The 23,811-nt window shown below is 44.5% G+C and overlaps 1 protein-coding gene across 1 annotated transcript in view; it reads right to left on the bottom strand.

Annotated features, from left to right (window-relative positions):
• Window positions 1-8,566, bottom strand: part of cog5 (component of oligomeric golgi complex 5) — a 130,441-nt gene extending 121,875 nt beyond the window's left edge. The window contains exons 1-5 of the mRNA XM_083658754.1: window positions 8,509-8,566; window positions 7,824-7,963; window positions 6,833-6,890; window positions 6,085-6,139; window positions 3,269-3,338 (exon numbers count right to left, since the gene is read on the bottom strand). Coding sequence (XP_083514880.1) covers window positions 3,269-3,338; window positions 6,085-6,139; window positions 6,833-6,890; window positions 7,824-7,963; window positions 8,509-8,554 — 369 coding nt within the window. The 5' untranslated portion in view covers window positions 8,555-8,566. The remainder of the gene's footprint in view (window positions 1-3,268; window positions 3,339-6,084; window positions 6,140-6,832; window positions 6,891-7,823; window positions 7,964-8,508) is intronic.
• Window positions 8,567-23,811: the final 15,245 nt, after the last annotated feature.

Genomic DNA, 23,811 nt, shown 5'->3' on the forward strand with positions numbered 1-23,811 from the left:
CGGGCTAAAACTATCACAAAGGCTGTGGGATTGTTTATCGCTGCAGACATGAGGCCATACTCAGTTGTAGAAAACAAAGGGTTTAAAAACATGGTGAAAGTGCTTGAGCCACGCTATGAAATCCCCTCGCGCCGCCACTTCACTGACAAGGTCGTGCCAGATCTTTATCAACAAGAAAGGAAGAAAATTGTCGGGGAGTTATCCAAGGCATCCTCTGTTGCTATCACGACAGACGGGTGGACCTCCCGGGCAACAGAAAGCTATATTACTGTGACGGCTCACTACATCACAGCCGAGTGGGAGATGATGAGTCCAGTGCTGCAGACACGCCCACTGTATGAGAGTCACACAAGCACAAACCTGTCGCAGGTCCTGACAGGAGCAGTGGAAGAATGGAAGCTAGAGAGGCCAAATCGCAATATCCCAGTAACCACAGACAATGCAAAAAACCAAGTAAATTCAGTGACAGAAGCTGGTCTGGGGCCACACATACCTTGCTTTGCACATGTGATAAATTTAGCATCCCAAAGTGGAATATCAGTGAACCAGATGGACCGCATCCTAGGGAGGATCAGGAAGGTGGTTTCCTTCTTCCACCGAAGCACAACAGCCGCTCATGTGCTTAAAACCAAGCAAGAACTGCTACTGAAAAAAGAAGATCAGCAGTTTGAGCAGCACAAGCTCATCCATGATGTCCCAACAAGATGGAACTCAACATATGACATGTTGGAGCGCTATCTTGAGCAGCAGGCACCTATATACGCTGCAGTCACAGACAAGACCCTGAAAAAAAATGTCAAAGACATCGTCACCTTGTCTGATAATGATGTGAAAGTGGCAGAAGAGGTCCTCCAGGTGCTCAAACCCCTCAAAACAGTCACAACCCTGTTGAGCACTGAAACTGCACCATCTGTGTCTCTGATCCTACCTCTGAAAGCAACTCTCCTAAAATCCCTGATCCCAAGTGAGGAAGACAGCTCCATCACCAGAGATGTCAAGGATGCCATTAGAGAGGACCTGAGCCCGAGATACCCCCTAAATCTACATGACTACCTTCACAGATCCACTGCACTGGATCCAAGGTTCAAGTCCCTGTCTCACCTTGACCCTGCCCTACGCCGGAAGACATACACTGATCTCACCACTGAGATTGTGGCCACTGAAGACAGTGAAGAGGTATTTTGTTCATAAATAAATACATACATAAATAAATAAATAAATAAATAAATACAGCAGTCTAGTCTTAGTGTATGGTATTGCTATTAGAATAATCATTTGATATAATGATGGCTTTTATTAAATGTTAATAATGCCACAATTATAGTTCTATGAAATATGAAATTAAATCATTTGTTTGTAATGGTTTTCTCCTTTTTGTTATTTTCTTCGTTTTGTTTTTTCAGGGTCAAGGAGCCACAGAGCAGACAGGAGCAGACTCCTCTCCATCTCCTCCACAAAAGAAGTCGGCCATGGAGGAGCTTTTCGGGGACACCTTCATCTCGAGCCAGCAGATAGGCAAGAAGAAGAGCTTTGCCAACACCATTAAAGAGGAGGTGGCATCCTACAGGGCAGCAGACAGCATTGCAGTGGATGGTGATCCCCTGGCATGGTGGAAAATGAATGAGCCAAAATACCCTCACATTGCCATGATGGCAAGGTGCTACCTCGCGGTGCCTGGCACTTCAGTTCCTAGCGAGAGGGTGTTCTCCACAGCAGGGGACATAGTGACTGCAAAGAGGTCTTGCCTCAACCCAGAGAATGTAGACATTCTCATATTTCTGAAAAAGAATTTGAGCGCCGCCTTCTAATTTGGCTGCTTGTTGTGTTAAGCTCAGGTCTGACCGTCTGTCTTTATTTTCTGAAGATGTGGCTGCTTGTTGTGTTATAAGCTCAGGTCTGACCGTCTGCCTTTATTTTCTGAAGATGTGGCTGCTTGTTGTGTTATAAGCTCAGGTCTGACCGTCTGCCTTTATTTTTTGAAGATGTGGCACAGAGGCAATTTTATGTTATAAGCTCAGGTCTGGTTAAAGTGTGTTAAAGTTCCTTTAAATTGTTCGTAATAAATGGGAAACAAAGTCATATTATTTGTCTATTGTCTTTTTTTTTTTGCTGATCCGAAAAATCCGTGATCCGTGGCTCAAAATCCGTCACGCGATCCGATCCGTGGGTTTTCTGATCCGTCCCAGCCCTAGTAGTAACGTTAACTTACCCCGCTGCTGAGCGCCCTTCACCGGCACCATCATCCAATGATCCAACATGTTTGCGTTTCAGGTGTTCACGCAGGGCCGTTGTGCTGCCATGCCATGCAAGATCGGCTTTGCACATTTTGCACGTAGCAGACTTTTTATTTCCAGTGCCAGTCAATACGAAGTGTTCCCAAACTTGCGAAGTTTTGGGTCGCGCTGCTTTCTCCTTTTCGGCCATGTTTCAACTCGTTTGTCGTTTACTGCGCGTGCGCAGGGCGAGTGACGTAGTCGGCTCCGCGACAGCGGGGCCAGGGAGTGACGTAGCCAGCACTGCGCCGTAGCAGCTGCGGTCAGCTGTTGTTTTTTATCAACAAAACAGATGGCTCTGCGGTCCAACTAATCGCGAGGCAACGAATCGATAATCAAATTCGTTGCCAACGAATTTAATCATCGATTTTAATCGATTTAATCGATTAGTTGTTGCAGCCCTACATGCAACACTTCGCTGCCAGAAAGTCGGCAGATGCACTCCGCGGCGGAGCCCGTTTTGATATTAAGGCGAGTCCGCCCACCATGCGAGTGGTGCTCGCCTTTCAATCCGGGAGCGGGGGATTTCACCTGAAAGTACACTGCAGGACGGGAATGTGGCCGTGCTGCTTGGCTCTGTGTGAAAGCAATTTCTGTGGCGAGGCTACGGGCTTTGCGGGACTCCTTAAACTGCAATTTTGCGCGATCTGTGTGTGAAAGAGCCTACTGTCTGTAACACAAATTGAATTATGCAGCGACCAAAAAGTGTGAAACAAATCAAAACTCTTGACTGCACCTTCTAATGACAAGTGGCGATATATTTTTATCCTATTGTACTTTTATTTCTATTCGATTGTGTTTTTCACGGTTTGCCTTATTTACGTATATACATATATTACACTATTACTGTTGTGATTAAGTACCAACTGTACTTGCACTATGTATGTAATGGAGCCCCCTAGTATGAGAATTTCCTGTGTGTACTTGTACAACAGAGTGAGAATAAATATCTTGAATCATCATACCATCATCATCAAATGTGTGGTGAGTCTTACCTGCAATCTGGCGAGCTGGGTAGTCCTGGCCACGATCTTGTTGTACGGGTCAACAATCTTTGTCCTTATCCTGCATGAGGAAGAAGAAAACATGGCGTTGACTGTTTTGTTAACTCATTCACCGCCAAAGACGTCTTTGACGTGTTATCAGAAATAGCCATCCACGCCAAAGACGTGTTTGACGTGTTTTTGGTTTTATTAGTGCAGCGCGAGGTTCAAACACTTACCCAGCCTGTGACATAGTATCAGGTCCCTAGCATCTAAGACAACACGTGAACAAACACATACCGCAGCTGTTGTTTTGAAATTGAGCAGGAGCAAAATCAGAAAACGGATAAACGCTTCCTTCTGCAGACAGGAGAAACGCCATTGAAACGCCCCACTGCGCGCTGCAGAGCTGGTCGCCTTCCTCTGTGCCAGCCGGGAGAAAGTAATCCAGAGAGATGTGTTTGATCATCGGAGGAATGAGGAAATGATCGATCAGTTTGACGGGTAATCCAGACTCCAGAGGGCGGTGAGGACGTGTTGAATAGCCGAGGGGAAAACGGGAACGATCAAATAGCAGGGAGGATACTGATAGGACAGGGAGACATGGACACAACAGCTAACAAGGCAGAAGCGGCAGTCACAGCAGCCCGCTGTCCGTTCTCGAGCTATTCAGTTGGTTCATGAAATCGCTGGGCTGCGTGCCCTCCAGTGTTGCTCCTGGCCAATCCCGGCGCCACAGGGCGTGGTTATTGCTTATCCTATGTGGGGTTAGAAATCACGCAACGAAGATAAAAGGGCGATCATGTGTGTGTGTGTGTGTGTGTGTGTGTGTGTGTGTGTGTGTGTGTGTGTGTGTGTGTCTGTCTGTCTGTCTGTCTGTCGGTGTGTGTGTCTGTCTGTCTGTCTGTCTGTCTGTCTGTCTGTCTGTGTGTCTGTCTGCACACTCAGTCACACTGAGTAAACTGTATTGTTGAATGTAAAAAAAGCACTTCATGTATATATATATATATATATATACTGTATATATATTTTTTTTTTGTCATTTGTGTCATAACGAATAATATTTACATGTCTGATGTCAATACAGTTCAAAATAAAAGAATTGAGAGCGAGTTCTGCCTGAGATTGTGTCTTTTACAAAAATGGCCTTTTCTCCTGTTTGTCTTCTCAGAGAGACCTTTTTGGTGAAAACAGGGTGTATATAAATGGATATACGTAGAGTACAGAACATGCTAAAAGCTCACTTTTTTTTCCCTGGTGAACCCAGAGACGTACATCTTCATTTTGAGGTATTGCAAATCACTTTGGTGCTAATAGATAATTTACTGTGGGTCTTGAAAGATGACCAACAATTATGAAAACCTTTGGCCTGTGCTAAATATTGGCAGTCCTAAACTGGAGAGTTCTGTCCACAGCTGCTGCTGGATCGCACCTCTTCCCAGGGAACACTACTGATCGCCCCGCAAATTAGCATAGGAGGCGAACACCAAACTGGTCTGAGATCAGCGTCTAGCCTCCTCTGCCTCTGCATCGTTTTCCTCCTCTCGTTCGGGCTGGGACGAATGCTGCGACACAGGAACGGGGTCGGCTTGGCTTTGGGACCAGGCGCTGGACCGGATCGATCATGTTGGTTTGACTAGCGCGAACAACTCAATCCAGGTTCGCCCTGCAGCAGAGGCGACCAGCGCAGCATGCAGAGGGGTGTTTCAATGGCGTTTCTCCTCTATGCAACAGGCAGCGTTTCTCTGTTTTCTCCTTCTCTTCCATTTCAAAACAACAGCTGCGGTATGTGTTTGATAACGTGTTGTCGGCTTTGTCTTTGAGGCTAGGGACCTGATAACATGTCACAGGCTGGGGAAGTCTTTGAACTACGCGCTGTACTAATAAAAACAAAAACACGTCAAACACGTCATTGGCCCTCTGGGCTATTCCTGATAACACGTCAAAGACGTCTTTGGCCATGAATGAGTTAATGCGTTAATTGTAGCAATATAAGTTCATATCAGCTTGTAGCGTACGAATCGGGAGCTGTAACAGAGATCAAAGCGGCTGGATCAGGTGAGCTGGCGCTGCCCAATTACGCACAGGGGGGAGACCACAGCTTCAATGCGCAGATGAAATATCATCAAAGTTGCCAATTGATTTGTACTGCCGCCACCCACGGCTCAACGGGCGTTTCTGCACTCCTCCAGTTTGCCCATGACATTATTCAGGTGTTTGTTGTTTTTCTTCCTTGGGAAGAACCGTGGTGGGTTCCACAATAACGCGTCACAGTCGCACTCTTCTTCAGGCTGACGTAAATAATAACGCACAAAACAGCCCTTGGAGAAGTGTGGGAATGCCGTTCCCCCACGTTACACCAGCACTAAACCTATGCTGGTGGCCCACATACTTGAGGTAAACACTTGCAGCTTGAGTCTCAATTCCATCCGGTACATCACTTCCATCCATGCAACAATAACCAAACTATATTTGATTTAGAAGGAAGGTCCTGCATAGATCAATTCTCAGTTTCTGGTCTGTGGATTTGATCTCATAAGACAACATCTCTTCTTTGAGAAGACAGAAGTCCAGAGAGCTGAGGAATATTGATAAATGTGGGTGCTATATTTTAATTAAAAAAATTAAACTACTTTCAAGAAGACCATCCATTCGTTTTCAAAAACGTTTAAGGCCTCATTTTATTTCTCTCAAATCCACGAAACTTGAAGGATGTTCAAGTCCTGTGTGAACAGTGTATTTTCAGTCAACTGTATCTATGGGAACGCAGGTAAACAAAACAAAACAAAACATATAATGTGACTAATACCATAGGAAGACATGTTTACCTGTCAACAGCTCCCTGCAGGGCACTGATCCTGGTCTGCATCATCTGAAGGACCCCTGAAATAAACAAAACAAACTTTTAAAAACACACATTTTGTTTTCTTTCAATACATTTGAATACTTGATTATTGTCAGTTGTCCAGTTTATTTAACTAAAGGACGCTGGCCACCCTCTTGTGGTAAAACCTGGGTATTGCAATAGTCTAAAACGTGCTTCAGAAAACAAGGAAAAAGTGTAAAACTTTGTATTCCAGTGAAGTAACGTGTACAGGCGTGTAGTGGTAAATACAGAGGTGGGTAAACTATCCAAGGTGAGTAGTTTACCCACCTTGTTTCCCCCTTGATTGATACAGGTGATCTGGAAATAGGTGAGTACTGAGTAAACTCTCTGCCTCCTTTCAAAGAGGTGGGTAAACTGTGTTTACCCTCGACTACGCTCCTGCATGTGTATTGACATGTGGAAAAGTAGTGTAAGTGCACAACACTGTAAGCATATTAAAATCTCTTTAATGCATAATGCACTTATAAGAGTGTAACAACTCAGTAAACATACAATACACAGGTTAATACTGGAATAAAACCATTGTAAAGCAAGTACAGATTTTTCTCCTGTCTTCTCAAACTTAACTTCAGTGGCCTTGTTCCAATGTATATATACAGTACTGTACAGTATAGTCTACGTTATTTTAATGAATCGGAAAAATCCCATTTGAATACATGATGGCAGTGAATGTAAATGTGATTATTTACCTTCAAGAGACTCTATCCCAGTTGCCTGAGCCAATAAGTCTTCATGTCTGGCCACCACCTGATAGGATAAATGCAGTATAAATATATGGAGTGGGGATTTCTACAATAACTGCTGGTGTATAAGAAATAATTTGATAAGACTGCCGACCGCTGATACTGCAACAGATGTTTAAGGATAGATAGATAGATAGATAGATAGATAGATAGATAGATATAGATATGCTCTAAAATCTTATGATTCAAGCTCAGTTTAGCATAAGACTTATGAAAAGAATTGTCCATGTACAAGTATTTATGCTAAACTGCATGACACGCCCACACAGTCTCAGAGCAGAGAAAGCTGCTTAGTTTTTCATGATTTTGAAACCTCATTTTATATACCTGGCGACTTCAAATGAACTTCACGTTTAGCTGGGTGGTTAATAACAAATTTTTCTGTGGTGTGACAAACTCAAAACACATATTTATGCTTGTTTCCAGGGACTTAAGATTTTAGAGTGTATCTAACCCTGTATGTAAGGCTGCACAATTATTTGTGTTTAAAATGTATATTGCTATTCGAGAGCTGCCACAATTCAGAATACTGTATTGGTATGTCTACAATATTTAAACATTTAATTTCATGTATAATGTCCACTGTAGTTGAAAATGGTCAATACTCAATATGTTGATATAAACAGGCAAAAACATGAAACAAACATCTCCCAAAAGTAGCACTCAATCATATATAAGAATGCCACCTATTTGAGTAAAATGTAAAAACAAGATAAAGGTTCAGCTAAATCTGCTAGCTTCAAATGGGCCGATTAACAATTCAAACTGGATTGCTTAATTATGTGCTAATTTCCATGAAACAGTAAACTGTATTCTGAAAATAAAACCAGGGCAGGTAGATAATTCCAGCATTTTACATTTCACAATGCAGACTGGTTTAGCTCCTAAATGTGTTTCAGAGAGGCAGATGCTATCCAAACACTTGGTGTGGGTTTACCTGGCTATGCAGCTCCTTGTCCAGCTGACTGATGCCCTGTGCCAGCTTGGCCAGCTGTTCAGCGATGACGGCATGGTGAATAGCCTGAGCGGTGTACGTCTTCACATCAAACTCCTCTGTCAGGAAATCTGTGTAGCACTCTGCAAACACAGGAAGTGTGCAGCCAGTGTATTATGCAGTGTTACTGTTTATACATTCAAAAATATTCCTTGACAGACTGCACTCTCTTGTCTTTCTCCCCATTTGAAATGTTATCCTGGTCTTACCCCGTTTATTGATATTAATAGTACTAGTGGACCGTCTGGAGTTAGCATCAAAATCAAATCATCAACTTTCAGAGACACACTAATTATGCTTGACAGGCAAAAACTAGGAGTCAGTATTGGGAGGGGGGGGGGGGGGGTCAGACACAACAGCTTGATATGCATCGAATGAACGTAATTTACACGTACAAATACTTTTTTTGCCCGTTTTGCTGTCTGTAAGATATCTGTAAACACACGAGTCAACGTTAACGTTAGGTGAAGTGTTTTTGTTTGTTTTGCAGTAACGAGTTAAACGTTATGGGACAGATGAGTAAACTCAGCCATGGTGTTGCTATGGGCCAAAAACAACATCTCTAATAACGAAGACGTTAAAATGCTGCCGTCATGCTTAAAGCTAAAAAATAAGGGTGTGTTTTTACCATCTTTCAGAAGTGAATTCGTGGAAGATTCTCTGCTCTCCTCCATGTTGACACTTCCGGGCCGTGACGTGTGATTCGAGCGACGAGCGTCGCCCTCTACTGGACAAAACATTTACTACTATTACTAGTTGATTTATGTGTGGTGCAGATCGTGCTGATCATGGATGTATTAGGTGCTGATGGACAGCTCCTTTCATTGTTAAAATAAAAAGTGCTCTGAGAACGCAACAAAACTTCTTCTTCATCATCTTCTTTGAAGTTGTATGGCGGTTGGCATCCAAGTGTTGCATTACCGCCAACTACTGGATTCAAACTGAATTGAACTCTACTTCACTAAAAATAAAAACAAAAATATATTAATTCCAACCCATTTCCCATTCTACTACTACACTCTACTTTTCAGATGTTTGAGAGAGCCAGAAAGCTTCTCTCAACATATCCTGCACTGCACACCTTTTCCCAGAAACCCCCACAACAATGTGTCCTTGCTGCATCCACAAGTATGTCAATTTTCTCAGACTTCTTTGCAGTAGCCTACAGTTAATTACCATTGCCAAAAAGGCAAAAAAAATTACCTGATCCTTATAGAAAAACAAAACTCATCATGCATCCTCAGCCTGGTTGATTTATCCTCTTTAGTTTCTCGTCTCACTTCCTCACATTTAGGTCTCTTCTTAGACCTCTCCCTGAGTTCCCACGCTGCATGATTCCCTTCACAATGATGACACTCTGGATCTTTCTCACATTCTCCCTCACACTCCTTCTCCCCACTCCACACTTAGGCTACCACATGTAAAACGTTTACAGCTTATCTTAGACCTACTTTAAGATGTATTTACCTTTTATGGTATCACTGTCTATAATATTGTTGCTATAACATTCCTACCTAAATAATGTCTTTTATTTTAGAGCAGTGATTTTCAACACTTTTCATATCAAGGGCCCCTAATTTAGTCCACATTAGACCCATTGACCCCTAACTTTCTCTGAAAACAAATCTGAGAATATGATCTTTTTATTGTCAGATGTGTATTTTGACCAGAATTCCATGACTGTCTGTAATGTAAGTAGAAAGATAACATAAAATATGATCAAAACAGTCATTCTTCTATATTGTAATTGTGTTAAATTCATGTAAATTAAATAATGCTGAAGTTGAACAATTCATCAATTGTTTGGGGAGCCCCTGGAACCCCGTCAAGGACCCCTGGAGGTCCCCGGACCCGACATTGAGAACCACTTTTGCTGTCAATGATTTTTACCTCCTATTAATGGAGCATGACTGTAGCATAGAAAGACAGAGGAAGAATAATTAAAACCACACACACACACACACACACACACACACACACACAAACACACACATGAGAGAGAGAGAGAGAGAGAGAGAGAGAGAGAGAGAGAGAGAGAGAGAGAGAGAGAGAGAGAGAGAGAGAGAGAGAGAGGTGGGAAGAAAACAGAAACAAGGTGAATAAATTCCATAATAAAGTGCAGGGGGAAAGTGGTAGGGGTTAAAAAAAATAGATGAGCGAGGAAAATGAGTGACAAAGAAATGTTTGACAGTCAGCCAGTCAGTATGGCCTATATAGGCCTAGCTATTACTGTATGCACATGTATGGAGAATAGGCCATTTTCATACCAACCACTTTGAGGTGGTAAAGCAGGAAGCAAAGCAGGTGTAACCAATAACACGAGGGTCCTGACACCGGAACGCCTAAATGGAATAGAACCATCATTGATGGTATTGGTTACACCTGCTACCACTTCAAAAGGGTTGCTATGAAATTGAACTACCTTCACAGTGCCAAGAGGATGCAAAGGGGGGAAAGGGGGATTTTTTATAGCCCAACCTACTTCATTACCCGGAAATTATGAAATGTGATGTGATGTCATACTCCACCCTAAATTTATCATAGTGGCTGGTCGGGTGGAGCTGGTTAAAAAAAAAAAAAAAAAAAAAAAAAAGTAGCTAGAAGGAAGTTGTAATGGCAGGCACAGAGCATGTTCTTTGACCTATTTAGGCCCTGTCTTTCATTGTCACATTTACAGTGCAGTGTTATATTGTTTAACATAGTACTTAAAGGGGGACTTACCCCCCCAGATATGTGACGAAACGGCATGCTGCTTGATTTGAAAAAACCTATGGGAAAAACCAAGAAATGAAGGCGAAGATCACCTCCTCTTGTCTCACTATACTCTTTGGCTGTGCTCAGACCAGGCTCAGACAGGAAACTTCTGAATTTTTTTTACCGGAAAGCGACGCCATGACAGTTTGCCCACCGCATCAAGAAAAACCTTATATGAGAGCTACAAAATCTATATCAACAACTAGCCAACGCTGGTGGCCTGTATGGAAACAGCATTGCTCAAAATGGTTGAAAGTTATATCAATTTGGTCATTCAGTGGCAAACTACTTTATTGCCATTGACTCCCATGTAACTATCGTTAAAAGAGCCTGGTGACACGAGGTTATCGTTCCGGGGCTGCAGCAGAGCACAATACGAGGCAGGACAACCCCCCCACTCTGAACACGCTCTAATGTAATCACAATGGGAGATTTCTGCATTGAGGTAAACACGTTAACTTGTCCAACTTGTCCTCTAGAACGCTATGAAGTCAGTTTTCCATTTTCGTTTGGGTTTTTTTCGTGATTCTTGTCAAAAGGTGCAGTGTGCCATGTAATCACCCCTGCTTTTTCCTCTCGTTTAGCTAGAGAGCGGAGCGGAGTAGTTGCAGCTGGGCCGTACACACACAACATTCCCCTGCCTCCTCCTCTCTTCTCTCTCTCTGCACAATGAAGTGGTTGAGTGGTTCTCAATGTGGGGTCCGGGGACCACCAGTGGTCCTTGAGAGGATTCCAGGATTCTCTGTTATCTCTCAACCTATTTTGGTTAAAAGCTAAAAAAAAAAGTGTTTTGGGGGTTAATTACACTTTAAGCAGTGTCCGAATCCTACAAACATAATGAGTAATGCAGTTCATCTACCCACTACTCCTTCGCCTGCCTGACGCCCTCCCCCCCTTCCCTGGCCTCATCATCACCACCGACCCCTATCCTCCCCTCCTCTCCTCTTGGTCGATGCCACCAATGCGGACTCATGGATCCCTCAGATCAATCCTCGTGGAACTCCCAATCTTTTTACCCCTTTTTCACCTAGCTAATTAGCTAGTATTCCCTGAACTTACGAACACTTAAAGAATGGCTTTACTCTGGTGAATATGAAGATCTATTAAATGTAATGCACCTATGGAGTTGGAATCCGTTGAAATTTTTAAAATTGGTCGTTTCTACACAGAGAAATCAAACAAAACCCACTCTGTGGGGTGGGGTGGGGGGGGGGAGGGGACTGGGCGGTTGCAGGAGGCAGAAATCCTCCACTTCCCACAATGCACTGGGCTCGTGGTTTTCCAGTCCACAGGCCCTGAGGGCAAACTCCAGTAGGTGGCGGTAATGCACAAAAAGCTGATTACCAACCGCCATAAAACAATAGAAGAAGAAGAAGAAGAAGGCCCTGGGGGCGCTGGCTAAAAAACAACATTATTCACGCAATCTTGCTACTACTCAACTTTACTTCGTTTGTTCATCAAACGATAATGGCAAGGGTTAAATGTGTAGTTAGCTTGTGCATGGCGAAGAAGAGGAGAGAAGCAGAGGGAACGGGCAAAGCGCTTATTTCGCATTGTTTCCCAAAAGATTGAGCGCTACGGCTAGCCTAGGTAGCTAGCATTAGCATAGGGCTCCATTAGCTGGGACTGGGCCCTGCGAGTTTGCAGTATTCATTTCAAAGAGGACTATCAACGTTCTTTTCTAGCCACGGAGACAGCTCAGAGTCGGAAAAGATTGAGGGAAGACTGCTTGCAATAAAAATCTACAGCTCTATGTCGATAGCTGCAATATACATTATTTTATTCATTTTGATTTAGTTTTAAAATGCTTGATTTTACCTGTCTTGTCTTTTCACCATCATCGCTGGCCAGCCTCCCCTCGCTGTCTACATTTTCACTTTCCAGGACTAAAGTTATATATATAAAGATTTTTTTTTTTTTTCCATCACTTACCACAGCAAGTCAAGGATTTGAAATCATTCAAATATGTTTTCATTCAGATGTGAATTCAATCCATAAGTAACACAATGACAGAATGTGACTATTTTGGTCATGGGTTTCATACACTTTCTGTAATAAAACATCTAAAGCAAAAATCTTATCAGATGGGGTGCTCTCGGACATAATCTTATCAAATGAGGGTCAGTGGTCTAATTTGGCACAGTTTAGGGGTCCTTGACATGAAAAGTTTGAGAACCACTGTCTTAGAAAATGCAGTAGGATCTCTATTACAAATTTATGTAATGAAGACATTTTATAGGTTGGTGTGAAAATCAACAGCTCTGCATCCCATGTTTATTGTTTTTACAACAGTAAAAAGTTTGCGTTTCTTTGGTTAACACAGTAGTAAGTATTGATGCACGTGCAGAATGAATAGATGCCAGCAATAACTGCTCAAAAACCTCTAATCTACTGCATCTAATGTAAATATCAACCTGGCTGCAGCTTTTACAACCCCATACCGGCATGACTGATTAAAGTGGCAAATAACCAAACTACAAGCAACATATATTTGAAATTGTAATAATAATAATAATAATTCATTTATTTTATATAGCGCTTTTCATGACCCAAAGACGCTTAACAGAGAAACAAAAGACAAGCAACAGGGAACAGAAACAGGCAACAGATACAGGTAACAGGCAACAGTTACAAGGAACAGTTACAAATAACAGTGGCGGTTCAGGACAAGGTTGTATGGAGAAGCAGAGGGGAGGAAGATAACAGGAGGGAGGGGCAGGGGGGGATGGGGGGGCGGAGGGTGATGGTTTGGAGGAGGTGGTCAGGGGTAGGGGAGGTTGTAAGCTTGGGAGAACAAGTAGGTTTTGAGTCGGGTTTTGAAAGTGGGGAGTGAGGGAGAGTCTCGGACGGTCCGGGGGAGGGAGTTCCAAAGTCGGGGTGCGGCGCGGGAGAAAGCACGGTCACCAAAGGTTTTGAGTCTGGATGGGGGGATGATGAGGGTGGCAGTAGAAGAGGATCGGAGTGTACGGGAGGGGCGATGGGGGATGAGGAGGTCAGTCAGGTGGGGGGGGCTAGGCTGTGGAGGGCTTTGAAGGTGAGGAGTAATTTGAAGTCGATGCGTTGCTTGACGGGGAGCCAGTGGAGAGAGTGGAGGACAGGGGTGATGTGATCGCGGGACCGGGTGTGAGTGAGCAGGCGGGCAGCTGAGTTTTGGACCATCTGGAGTCTATGGAGGGAACGGGAGGTGATGCCGGTGAGGAGGGAGTTGCAATAGTCGAGGCGGGAGGAGATGAAGGCATGGATGAGGGATTGAGCAGCAGGGGGGGAGAGGCAGTGTCTGACTTTGGTGATGTTGCGGAGATGAAAATATGACGTTTTGACAACGGAGCTGACGTGGGGATCGAAGGAGAGGGTGGGTCCAGGATGAAACCAAGGTTGCGTGCCAGGGGGGAGGGGGTGATGGTGGAGTCGTCAATGGTGAGGGTGATGGGTCTGATTTTATTGAGGGTGGATTTGGTGCCAATGAGGAGGAGTTCAGTTTTGTCGCTGTTGAGTTGGAGGAAGTTGTGGGTTAGCCAGGTTTTTATTGCGGATATGCAGTTTTCGATGTGGGTGAGGGGTGGGTTCTGGAGGGATTTGGTGGTGATGTAGAGCTGAGTGTCGTCGGCGTAGCAGTGGAAGTCCAGGTTGAATTGACGGATGATGTGACCAAGGGGGAGTATATAACAGAGGAAGAGCAGGGGGTCGAGGACTGAGCCCTGGGGGACCCCCTGCAAAACAGAGGAGAGGGTGGAGGAGTGACCGGAGAGGGAGATGAATTGTTGTCTGTCGGTGAGGTATGAGGTGAGCCAGTCCAGTGCGGTGCCCTCAACACCCAGTTGGCGCAGCCTTTGGAGGAGGATGGAGTGGTTCACAGTGTCAAAGGCTGCGCTCAGATCGAGTAGAACTAGGATGTTGAGGGCACCAGAGTCAGCGGAGGTGAGGAGGTCGTTGATGACTTTGGAGAGGGCGGTTTCGGTGCTGTGGTAAGGACGGAAGCCAGACTGTAGGGGTTCGTAGAGGTTGTGGGAGTGAAGTTGGGTGGCGACGATGCGCTCGAGGGTTTTGGAGAGGAATGGTAGGTTGGAGATGGGGCGGTAGTTGGAGAGGTTGGCGGGGTCGAGGGTGGGTTTTTTGAGGATGGGGGTGACAGCGGCGAGTATGTAGACAGAGGGGACGTGACCTTGGGAGAGTGACTGATTGAAAAGGGCAGTGAGGTGGGGGATGAGGGCGGGGAGGCAGGCCTTGGTCAGGGGGGTGGGGAGGGGGTCGAGGGAGCAGGTGGTAGACTTGGAGGCGGTGATAATGTCGGTGATGAGGGAAGAGTCAACAGGGGAGAAGGCAGCGAGGGAGGGGGGAGGTCAGGTGATAGTGGGGGGGGAGGGGCGGAGGGGTTGGCGATGGAGGCAGTCAGGGAGGAGTGGATTCTGGAGATTTTGCTGTTGAAGGCATGGAGAAATGAGTTGCAGAGTTCAGGGGAGGAGAGAGTGTTATTGTCCGGGGGTTGGAGGAGCTTTTTGAAAGTGGAGAAGAGAGTGCGGGGGTTCCTGTTGGTGCTGTTGATGAGGGTGGAGAAGTGGGCAGATTTGGCGGCTAGGAGTGCATCAAGGTAGGAGGAGAGGTGCTGTTTGAAGAGTTCGGCATGGACAGTGAGGTGGGTTTTCTTGTGAAGTCGTTCCAGTTGCCGGCCGGTCTGTTTCATCGTGCAGAGTTGGGGGGTGAACCAGGGGGAGGAGGAGGTGAATGAGACTGTGGAGGTTTTCAGGGGGGCCAGGGAGTCAAGGGAGTCGGTGAGTGCAGAATTGAGGAGGGTGGCATAGTCATCAGGGGAGGAGGGGGCGGAGTCAGGGGGGGGAGGGCAGAGGATATAGTCTGGGAGAGAGTGGGTAGGTCGATGGATTTGATTTTACGGAAGGAGATAGTGCGTTTGTTGGGGCGGTGGGGTAGGGGCAGGGGAGCAGAGAAGAGGATGCAGTGGTGGTCAGAGAGAGGGAAAAAGAGAGGGTGAGGGTTGGAGATGGGTAGAGAGGAAGAGCAGACTAGATCAAGAATGTGGCCTTTGGTGTGGGTGGGGAAGTTGATGTGCAAAACAATGCGCCAGCAAAACATTCCCTGTGTTCTAGTTAGTTCCGGTTAATGGCTAAAGTCTGATTTGCTCCCCCCTTTTCCTGCTCTCTCCTCTCTCACACTCTAAAGCATGGCACTCATTCTACTCTAAAGAATGGCATCCCCTCCTTTCCCTGTTCTCTCCACATACTCTCTCTCATACTCCCCATGTTCTCCCTCCCCACCTCCTCCCCTTCCTGAACTCTCCTCCCCCACTATTCTAAAGCATGGCACCCATTCTCTTTCTCTTTCCCCCTTCCCCACCTCTCCTTCCCTGCTCTCTCCTCCCCCACATTTCCCATTCCCTCCCCACCTCTTAACTTTCCCTGCTCTCTCCTCCCCCACATCCCCCCGCTCTCCCTCCCCCTCCCTTCTCCTGCTCTCTCCTCTTTCCCCCTACCCCTGCTCCTTCCCCACCTCCTCTCCTCCCCAACATTTCCCATTCCCTCCCCACCTCATCACTTTCCTGCTCTCTCCTCTCTCACATCCCCCCTGCTCTCCCTCCCCACCTCCTCCCTTTCCTGATCTCTCCCCCCCCCCCCCCCACTATTCTAAAGCATGGCACCCATTCTACCCTAAAGCATGGCACCCATTCTATCTTATATTTCTACATTTTCTATATTTCTCTATCATATGATTGTTCAATGTGTTTGTTACGGCCTCCACACATATAACAGAAAATAAGGCTCAAGTGGAAACCACAACATAAGAAGGACGCCACACAAGAATCAAAATATAGGGTTTTTATTGTCCTTTCCCCCAAAGTATTTAAGAAAAAGGCCCAAAACCATAAAACAAAATAACCTGACAGTTTGGCCGAATTAAACAAAAGGGAGAGGGGTCTGGGCTGGCCCATATAGGGCCGTCGAAGCCAGCCCCTCTCCTTAAACTAACAATTGAAAAACGTTCAAAGAATAATTTAGAATAACTAAACTAAAACTAAGAACTAAAAACAACTACCAAAACTGCCAGGTTAAACTAAAACAATAAAGCCTGGCACCTATTGTGCCAGGACCTAATAAAGGAAAGAAATGGGCAACCAAGTAACAAACCAATACTGCAGGTGCTGCTGGGCTGGATTCAGGATGTAGACTACCGTGTCCCAGCAGCAAGCCAGCTTAAATACCTGCAGGCCCACCAATCAGCCGATTGTCTGCAGGTGTTCAGCCTGAGGTATGGGGAGCAGAGGAGATCAATTAAGCAGCTTTACACACAGGATGTAAACACATGAATGTATAGCATGATACATACCGTGTGTGAAGTTGATCATGCACCATCCATGGCCACACGCAACAGTGTTATTATTACTACTGTAATTTGCTACTGTTGTGTCAGCTAGAATTAGCTAGACATATTTTCTGTGAAGCCCTCTGAGACATGCTTGTGAATTAGGGCTCTACAAATAAACTTGACAAGTAAAGTCAGAAGTCTTGTATTAGCCTATTGAAAAGAGTTTTGCAACTTAAAGTCTGTGTAAAGCAAATTCTGTGATTTGTTTCTAAACACAATTACACGTTTTAAATGACTTGCTGATAATGCAGGAAGACTGACTACCGCTCTGTTGGCGCCAAATATTTGAGTTAACATTTATTGAATATTTTGATATTTTTATTTTGTTTATTATGAAATTAGCATTAATTAAGAAATTATGCAATATGAAATATGAAGTATTGTTGCTACAGTATGTATTATGAGTTGTGTTGACTACTACTAATTATGATGATTCTGATTGATTGATTATTGTTGATGTTGATTATGGAGATTTATGCATGCCGATTGCTGAAGGGATTGGCTGTGGTGTGGTTTGGCACTTGGCACCCCCGCCCCTTGTTAGGCAGGTGACTGCAGCACCTTGTCTATATCAGGATAATCTATTAGGCCGTGCGGGGTTCACCAGGCAGGCAGCTATATAGTTTTAGACCGCTTCTAAGCACTGTCCATTGATTTAAATGTATTATTTTGTTTTGTACTTCATCTACCTACCTTCCGCTGCCGCACCACTGCCAATCACTCCACTCACTGGTAAGACCAATTTAAGAAAGACATTGGAAATAAATTGGAACTGAATCAAGCAAAAGTTGTCATTGCCATTACTGGAGTGCGCTTTGAGCGCGTCAATCAAGGAGGTTTGCCTGGGAACCGTACTGAGCAAAATGTAAGAACCGTATGAAGAAAGGAAAGGATTGCTCTTTTATTAGTCTAAAACTTCACTGCATGTGTTAAGCCGGGCGCGGCTCACAGCGCAGTCGGACGCTACACTTTGGATGTGATTTCGATGCGGGGAAAAGACCCGATCTGTATTTCCACAGTCCGTGTCACGATGATTTAATGCATACCGTAGTTTTGTGATCGGATTGATGAATGAAACAAAGCTCACATGGACACGCCTGCGCAATACGTCACTGAAATGAATGCTGTAATAGACGCAAATGGAACTGGTCCGCCTCATTAAAGTGCGTCTTGGAGAAATTATTTTTGGAAACTGGAGCTCACAAAGCAATTCAAGTGAAATAAAAATGATATAATCGTTCTTCCTTGTGGTGTTTGCTTGAATAATGGCAGAAATGGAGGAGGGATTGGAAACTGGTGAAGGTGAAATTGACATTGCACTGATTGATAAGCTTAAACAGCTGAAAACATTAAGAAGATCAAAGTTGGGATTGTTGACCAGAAAGAAAAATTAAATATTAAAAATGGAAAATGTGTGCAATATTGAAGTGGTCAAATCAAAAGTTGAAGTGGAGTTTTTAAAGCTCTCTACAGAAATGGAGGAATTAAATGGATCTGTACATGCTTTGATGTCTACTGAGGATGCAGAAAAGGATCAAAATGAATGGTATACTCCCAAAATGGAAGCATATTATGACTTTGTAAACGAGGTGGGAAAATGGATTAAAGGTGCAACAGTAACTGAAGAGGATGGCATGATGATTGATGGAGTTAACCCTCAGGACAGTATCTCCAATGTGAAAACTGTTCGCTCACAAAGGACATCTAGAGCATCATCTAAGTCTTCTATTTCCTCAGCAAAGCTAAAACTGGAAACCCAACAAGCAGAGTTGATGGCACGAGCTGCCAGACTCAAAAGAAAGCAGGAGCTTGAAAATGAGGAAGCTCTTATCAAAGCAAGGAAAGAGCAACTGGAGTTGGAAACGGACATAGCAGCCAATACTGCTAAGCTGAGCATCCTTAATGAATATGAAGGTGCCTCAATTACTGGTGTACGTGTGCCTCAAACAAGAGATGGGATGAATGAATATTTGGAGGAACAAAGGGAGCGTGTACAGATTAAGGACCATTTTGATGATGATGGGAAAGATGTGTATGCACAAGCTCATGCATTACTCTATTCATTCAAAAATGCTCCAAAACAAACAGTCAGTCTTAAGCCAACTGGCTACACTGCTCAGAAAACGAGTACAGTACGTAAAAGCACAACAAGGCATATCTCTACAGTAGAATCTGCTATAGATACCCCCTCTGTTCCACGGCTGCAAGATGCCATGGCTGACAGTGGTGATATTCAAGCTACACCACAGCCAAGAAGGTCACAATATCACCAAACATCTCCTAGCCAAGGAAATAATGGCATCAGCAATCTAGCAGACATCATGGAAAAACAAAACAAAATTGCTGAAAGTCTGGTAAAACAGCAGAGTCTGTCTTCATTACCACCACTCAGTATACCCGTCTTTAAAGGTGATCCACTGGAATATCAGTTTTTCATGAGAGCCTTTGAGCATGGCATTGAGGATAAAACTGAAAACAGTAAAGACAGACTTCACTTTTTGGAACAGTTCACAATGGGCCCACCAAGGGAGCTGGTGCGCAGCTGCCAGTATATGCAACCAAACAGGGGATATGCAGAGGCAAAAAGGCTGTTGAAAAAAAACTTTGGAGATGAGTACAGAATTGCTACAGCCTACATTGAAAAGGCACTCAGCTGGCCATTTATCAAAGTTGAAGACGCTGATGCTTTAAAGGGCTTCTCACTGTTTCTCAATGGCTGTCTAAATGCGATGAATACAGTGGAGTATTTGGAGGAATTGGATCATCTGTCTAATATGAAAGCCATTCTCTCAAAGCTTCCCTATAAATTAAAGGAAAGATGGAGGGTTAAAGCTTGTGAGTTACAAGACAGAGCTGGTAGAAGAGCCAGGTTTGCTGATCTGGTGGAATTTGTGGATAATCAAGCCTGAATCCTGACACACCCAGTGTTTGGAAGCTTAAAGGACACCACTCACACTCCCATAAGAGGAACATTTATGCCACAACTGCCTCGCTCCAATCTAGACAAAGACAGAAGGAGCAAAAGTGGGTTTGCCACCAGTGTTTCACCAGCAACAGACACAATGGTCAGTCATGTCCCTTATTCAACCTCTACAAAGGTCAAACATTGCTTGTTTTGCAATGGGGCTCATAATCTTGATGCCTGCTTCCAAATTAAGAAAAAATCTCACAAAGAAAAGCTGGAGTTCCTAAAAAGAGTGTGCTTTGGATGCCTAGAGGCAGGGCATATGAGCAAAGGATGTAAACAAAGACTTACCTGTCAAGTGTGTTCACTCAGGCACCCCACCACTTTGCATATCACCAACAGAGAAGCAAGCACCTACAAAGAAAACAAAGAAAAGTCCATCACAAGTGCTCTTGTGGAAATAGACAAAGAGAGCCAATGGGATGATACTGGGGCCGGTGAATCTGAATCCATCCTAGCTATTGTCCCTGTGAAAGTAAAAAACAAAAAAAGTAACAAAATAATTGAAACTAATGCCTTTCTCGATCCAGGCAGTACCGATTGTTTTTGTACAGAGGCACTCCTTAGGCAGCTACAAATGACTGGAAGAACAACAGACATACTTCTGCGTACAATGAACAAAGAACAAGTTGTCAAGACTGCTATTGCAGCAGATCTGGAGATAAGTGGCTTGGAAAGCAGCCACTATATTGAACTTCCAGACACTTACACCCAAAAGGAAATCCCTGTAAAAAAGGAGAGTATTCCCACTGAAAAGGATGTGGAACAGTGGCAGTACCTAAACGAGGTTAAGCTCCCTCAGATCGATGCGGATATTGGCCTGCTGATCGGCAGCAATGTACCAAAGGCCTTGGAACCATGTATGGTCATAAGCAGTCAGAACAGTGGACCTTATGCTGTTAAAACTGCATTAGGATGGACCATAAATGGACCTCGCAGGAAAAACAGTGTCTCAAAGATTGGAAAGCCCGTTGTCACGGCCTATAGGATTTCTGTTGTTAAGATAGAGGAGTTGTTACAACAGCAAATCCAACATGACTTCCCGGAGCGTCAGTATGAGGAGCGCCTCGAGATGTCACAAGAGGATCATATGTTTATGGAAAGTGTCTCCAAGTCTGTCACGTTGGTAGATGGCCATTATACCATTGGATTGCCACTGAGGAATGGAGACATCGAATTTCCCAACAATCGCCATCTCGCTGAACAAAGAACCATAAACTTGAAACGAAAGTTTTCAAAGAACAACAAGTTTTACAATGAATATAAAATGTTCATGGCCAACATTCTGGACAAAGGCTTTGCTGTTCAAGTCTCACCTGAAGAAAAAACAAAGGCAATCCAGAGCAAGAGGGTTTGGTACCTACCACACCATGGTGTATACCACCCGAAGAAACACAAGCTAAGGGTAGTATTTGATTGTGGGGCTACCTACCAAGGTACGTGTCTCAACGCCCAACTTCTCCAAGGTCCGGACTTGACCAATAGTCTCATTGGCGTTCTTACACGGTTACGCCAGAAACCGGTCGCCTTTATGGCCGACATTGAATCGATGTTTCATCAGGTCAGGTTACCGGAGGAAGACTCCGACCTTTTAAGATTTCTATGGTGGCCTGATGGAGATTTTGACAAAGAACTGGAGGAGTACAAGATGGTCGTTCACATATTTGGAGCAACTTCCTCCCCAAGGAACCTGACCACTTTGTGTGCCAAAGGTGGCTTTAAGCTCAATAAGTGGATCAGCAACAGTAGAGCATTAATTCTCTCAGTACGAGAGGAGGATCGAGCAAAAGAGGTCAAGGATCTGGATTTTGATCAGGACATCTTGCCTGTCGAAAGAGCACTAGGTGTACAATGGTGCATTGAGACAGACTCATTTGTATTCAAAATCCAGCTTCAAGACAAACCACTCACCCGGCGTGGGATTTTATCAATGGTGAGTTCCATTTACGATCCGCTGGGTATGTTGGCACCGGTCATCCTCACTGCTAAACAAATCTTGCAGGAGCTCTGCTGTTTGAAGCTTGGATGGGATGAGAGAATTCCCGAAAGACTCCAACAAAGATGGTCAAGATGGTTGGGAGACTTGTGTCTGCTGGAGAATTATAAGGTCAGGCGATGCATTAAACCTGACGGCTTTCGACAATTGGTCTCATCACAGCTTCATCACTTTTCTGATGCGAGCGAGAGCGGCTATGGCACTGTCTCCTACTTGCGGATGATGAACAAATACCACCAAGTTCATTGCGCTTTCCTTATGGGCAAAGCTCGAGTGGTTCCCATAAAACCTGTTACCATCCCAAGAATGGAGCTCACAGCAGCCACTGTAGCTGTGAGGATTGATCGAATGATGAAAACAGAGATCGAGCTCACTCTCGATCCATCAGTTTTTTGGACAGACAGCACCTCAGTGCTTAAATATATAAAGAATGAGACTGCCAGATATAACACCTTTGTCGCCAACAGAGTTGCCACAATTCGAGCTGCTTCCCATGTGTCTCAATGGAGGTATGTAAACGGAATCCTGAATCCAGCTGATTGTGCGTCAAGAGGTGTTTCAGTTCCTAACTACATAAGATCTACAACCTGGATTCCAGGCCCAGACTTCCTCCAGCACCCCGAGTCTGAGTGGCCCAAAGCTCTAGATTTGACTCTCTCTGACGAAGATCCAGAGGTGAAAGTGCTCACAGTAAATGTTGCTTCTGTGAAAGAAAGCAGCAACACCATCAACAGGACGATCTGTCAGTACTCACAGTTGTGAGTATGAACCGTATGAAGAAAGGAAAGGATTGCTCTTTTACGCTCCACCCTGCAATCTTTGTTAAGGTACTGGAAGCATGTGTCCCAAATAAAAAGAAGGGATTCCGCACACTTAAATCTATGCAGTAGTTCACTTTAATTCAGAGCTATCGTGTTATGAGACGATCAGAGCATACATGACACAACAATGAACAGGCAGGAGGGGGAAAAAAGGCAATCAACCGCACTCTAATTTAGCCTACTTAGTACTTACTACTTAAGAGTGGGGTTGATTGCCCCTCCTGCCTGTCATGTAAGCTTTGATGAAGATCTCATAGACAAAATCTCGATACTGCTCTGATAAAGAAATATAGAACCCAACTACTGCAGCCAATAACACACATTGTGAACCTGTCAATCAAAACTAGAACTTTCCCTAGGACCTGGAAAACAGCTGTTATCAGCCCAATTTTTAAATCCGGTGAGCAAGACTTGACATGCAATTACAGACCCATTGCCATCATCCCAGTTGTATCCAAGATACTGGAAAAATTTGTTGGAGAGCAACTCTTAACACGTTCACTGCCAATGACGTGTTAATACGTCAAAAAAAATCCAACGGTTGACTGCCAATGACGTGTTAATACGTCAAAAAAAAGATTTTTTTTTTTTTGACGGTGGGATGTGCATCTAACCCTTTTACATCTTCTATATAAATATGGGAGCCACCGAAAGTGTACAACCCATTCCACCGACCCACTAAGTGGCGACAGTGCTCTCCAGACTAGAAAAAGCAGAGCCAAAACTGCAGGGGAACGCGCGATGAAACCATTTTCATACTGTAAAATGGATTGGCGAAAACGCTTTCGTTTTCGCGCTGGTTGCTGGCGGTGGGGGATTGCAAATTTGCATAATAGATTATGGGTGCAACACACTTTGAAACACGCAGCATAAATAAGACCAGAATCGCAAAAGCTTCATCAAAGCTCTCAGCCGAAACCCCAAGAAACGAGCGAGCCCATCCAGACTTGCCCAAAGAGCGGCCGCCAGCAGACAGGAGCAGCAGCAGCAGCAACTCGCTTGTGACACGCCCGCTGCAGC

This window comes from Poromitra crassiceps, assembly GCF_964638095.1.
Source record: "Poromitra crassiceps genome assembly, chromosome: 2".
Lineage (NCBI taxonomy): Eukaryota > Metazoa > Chordata > Actinopteri > Beryciformes > Melamphaidae > Poromitra > Poromitra crassiceps.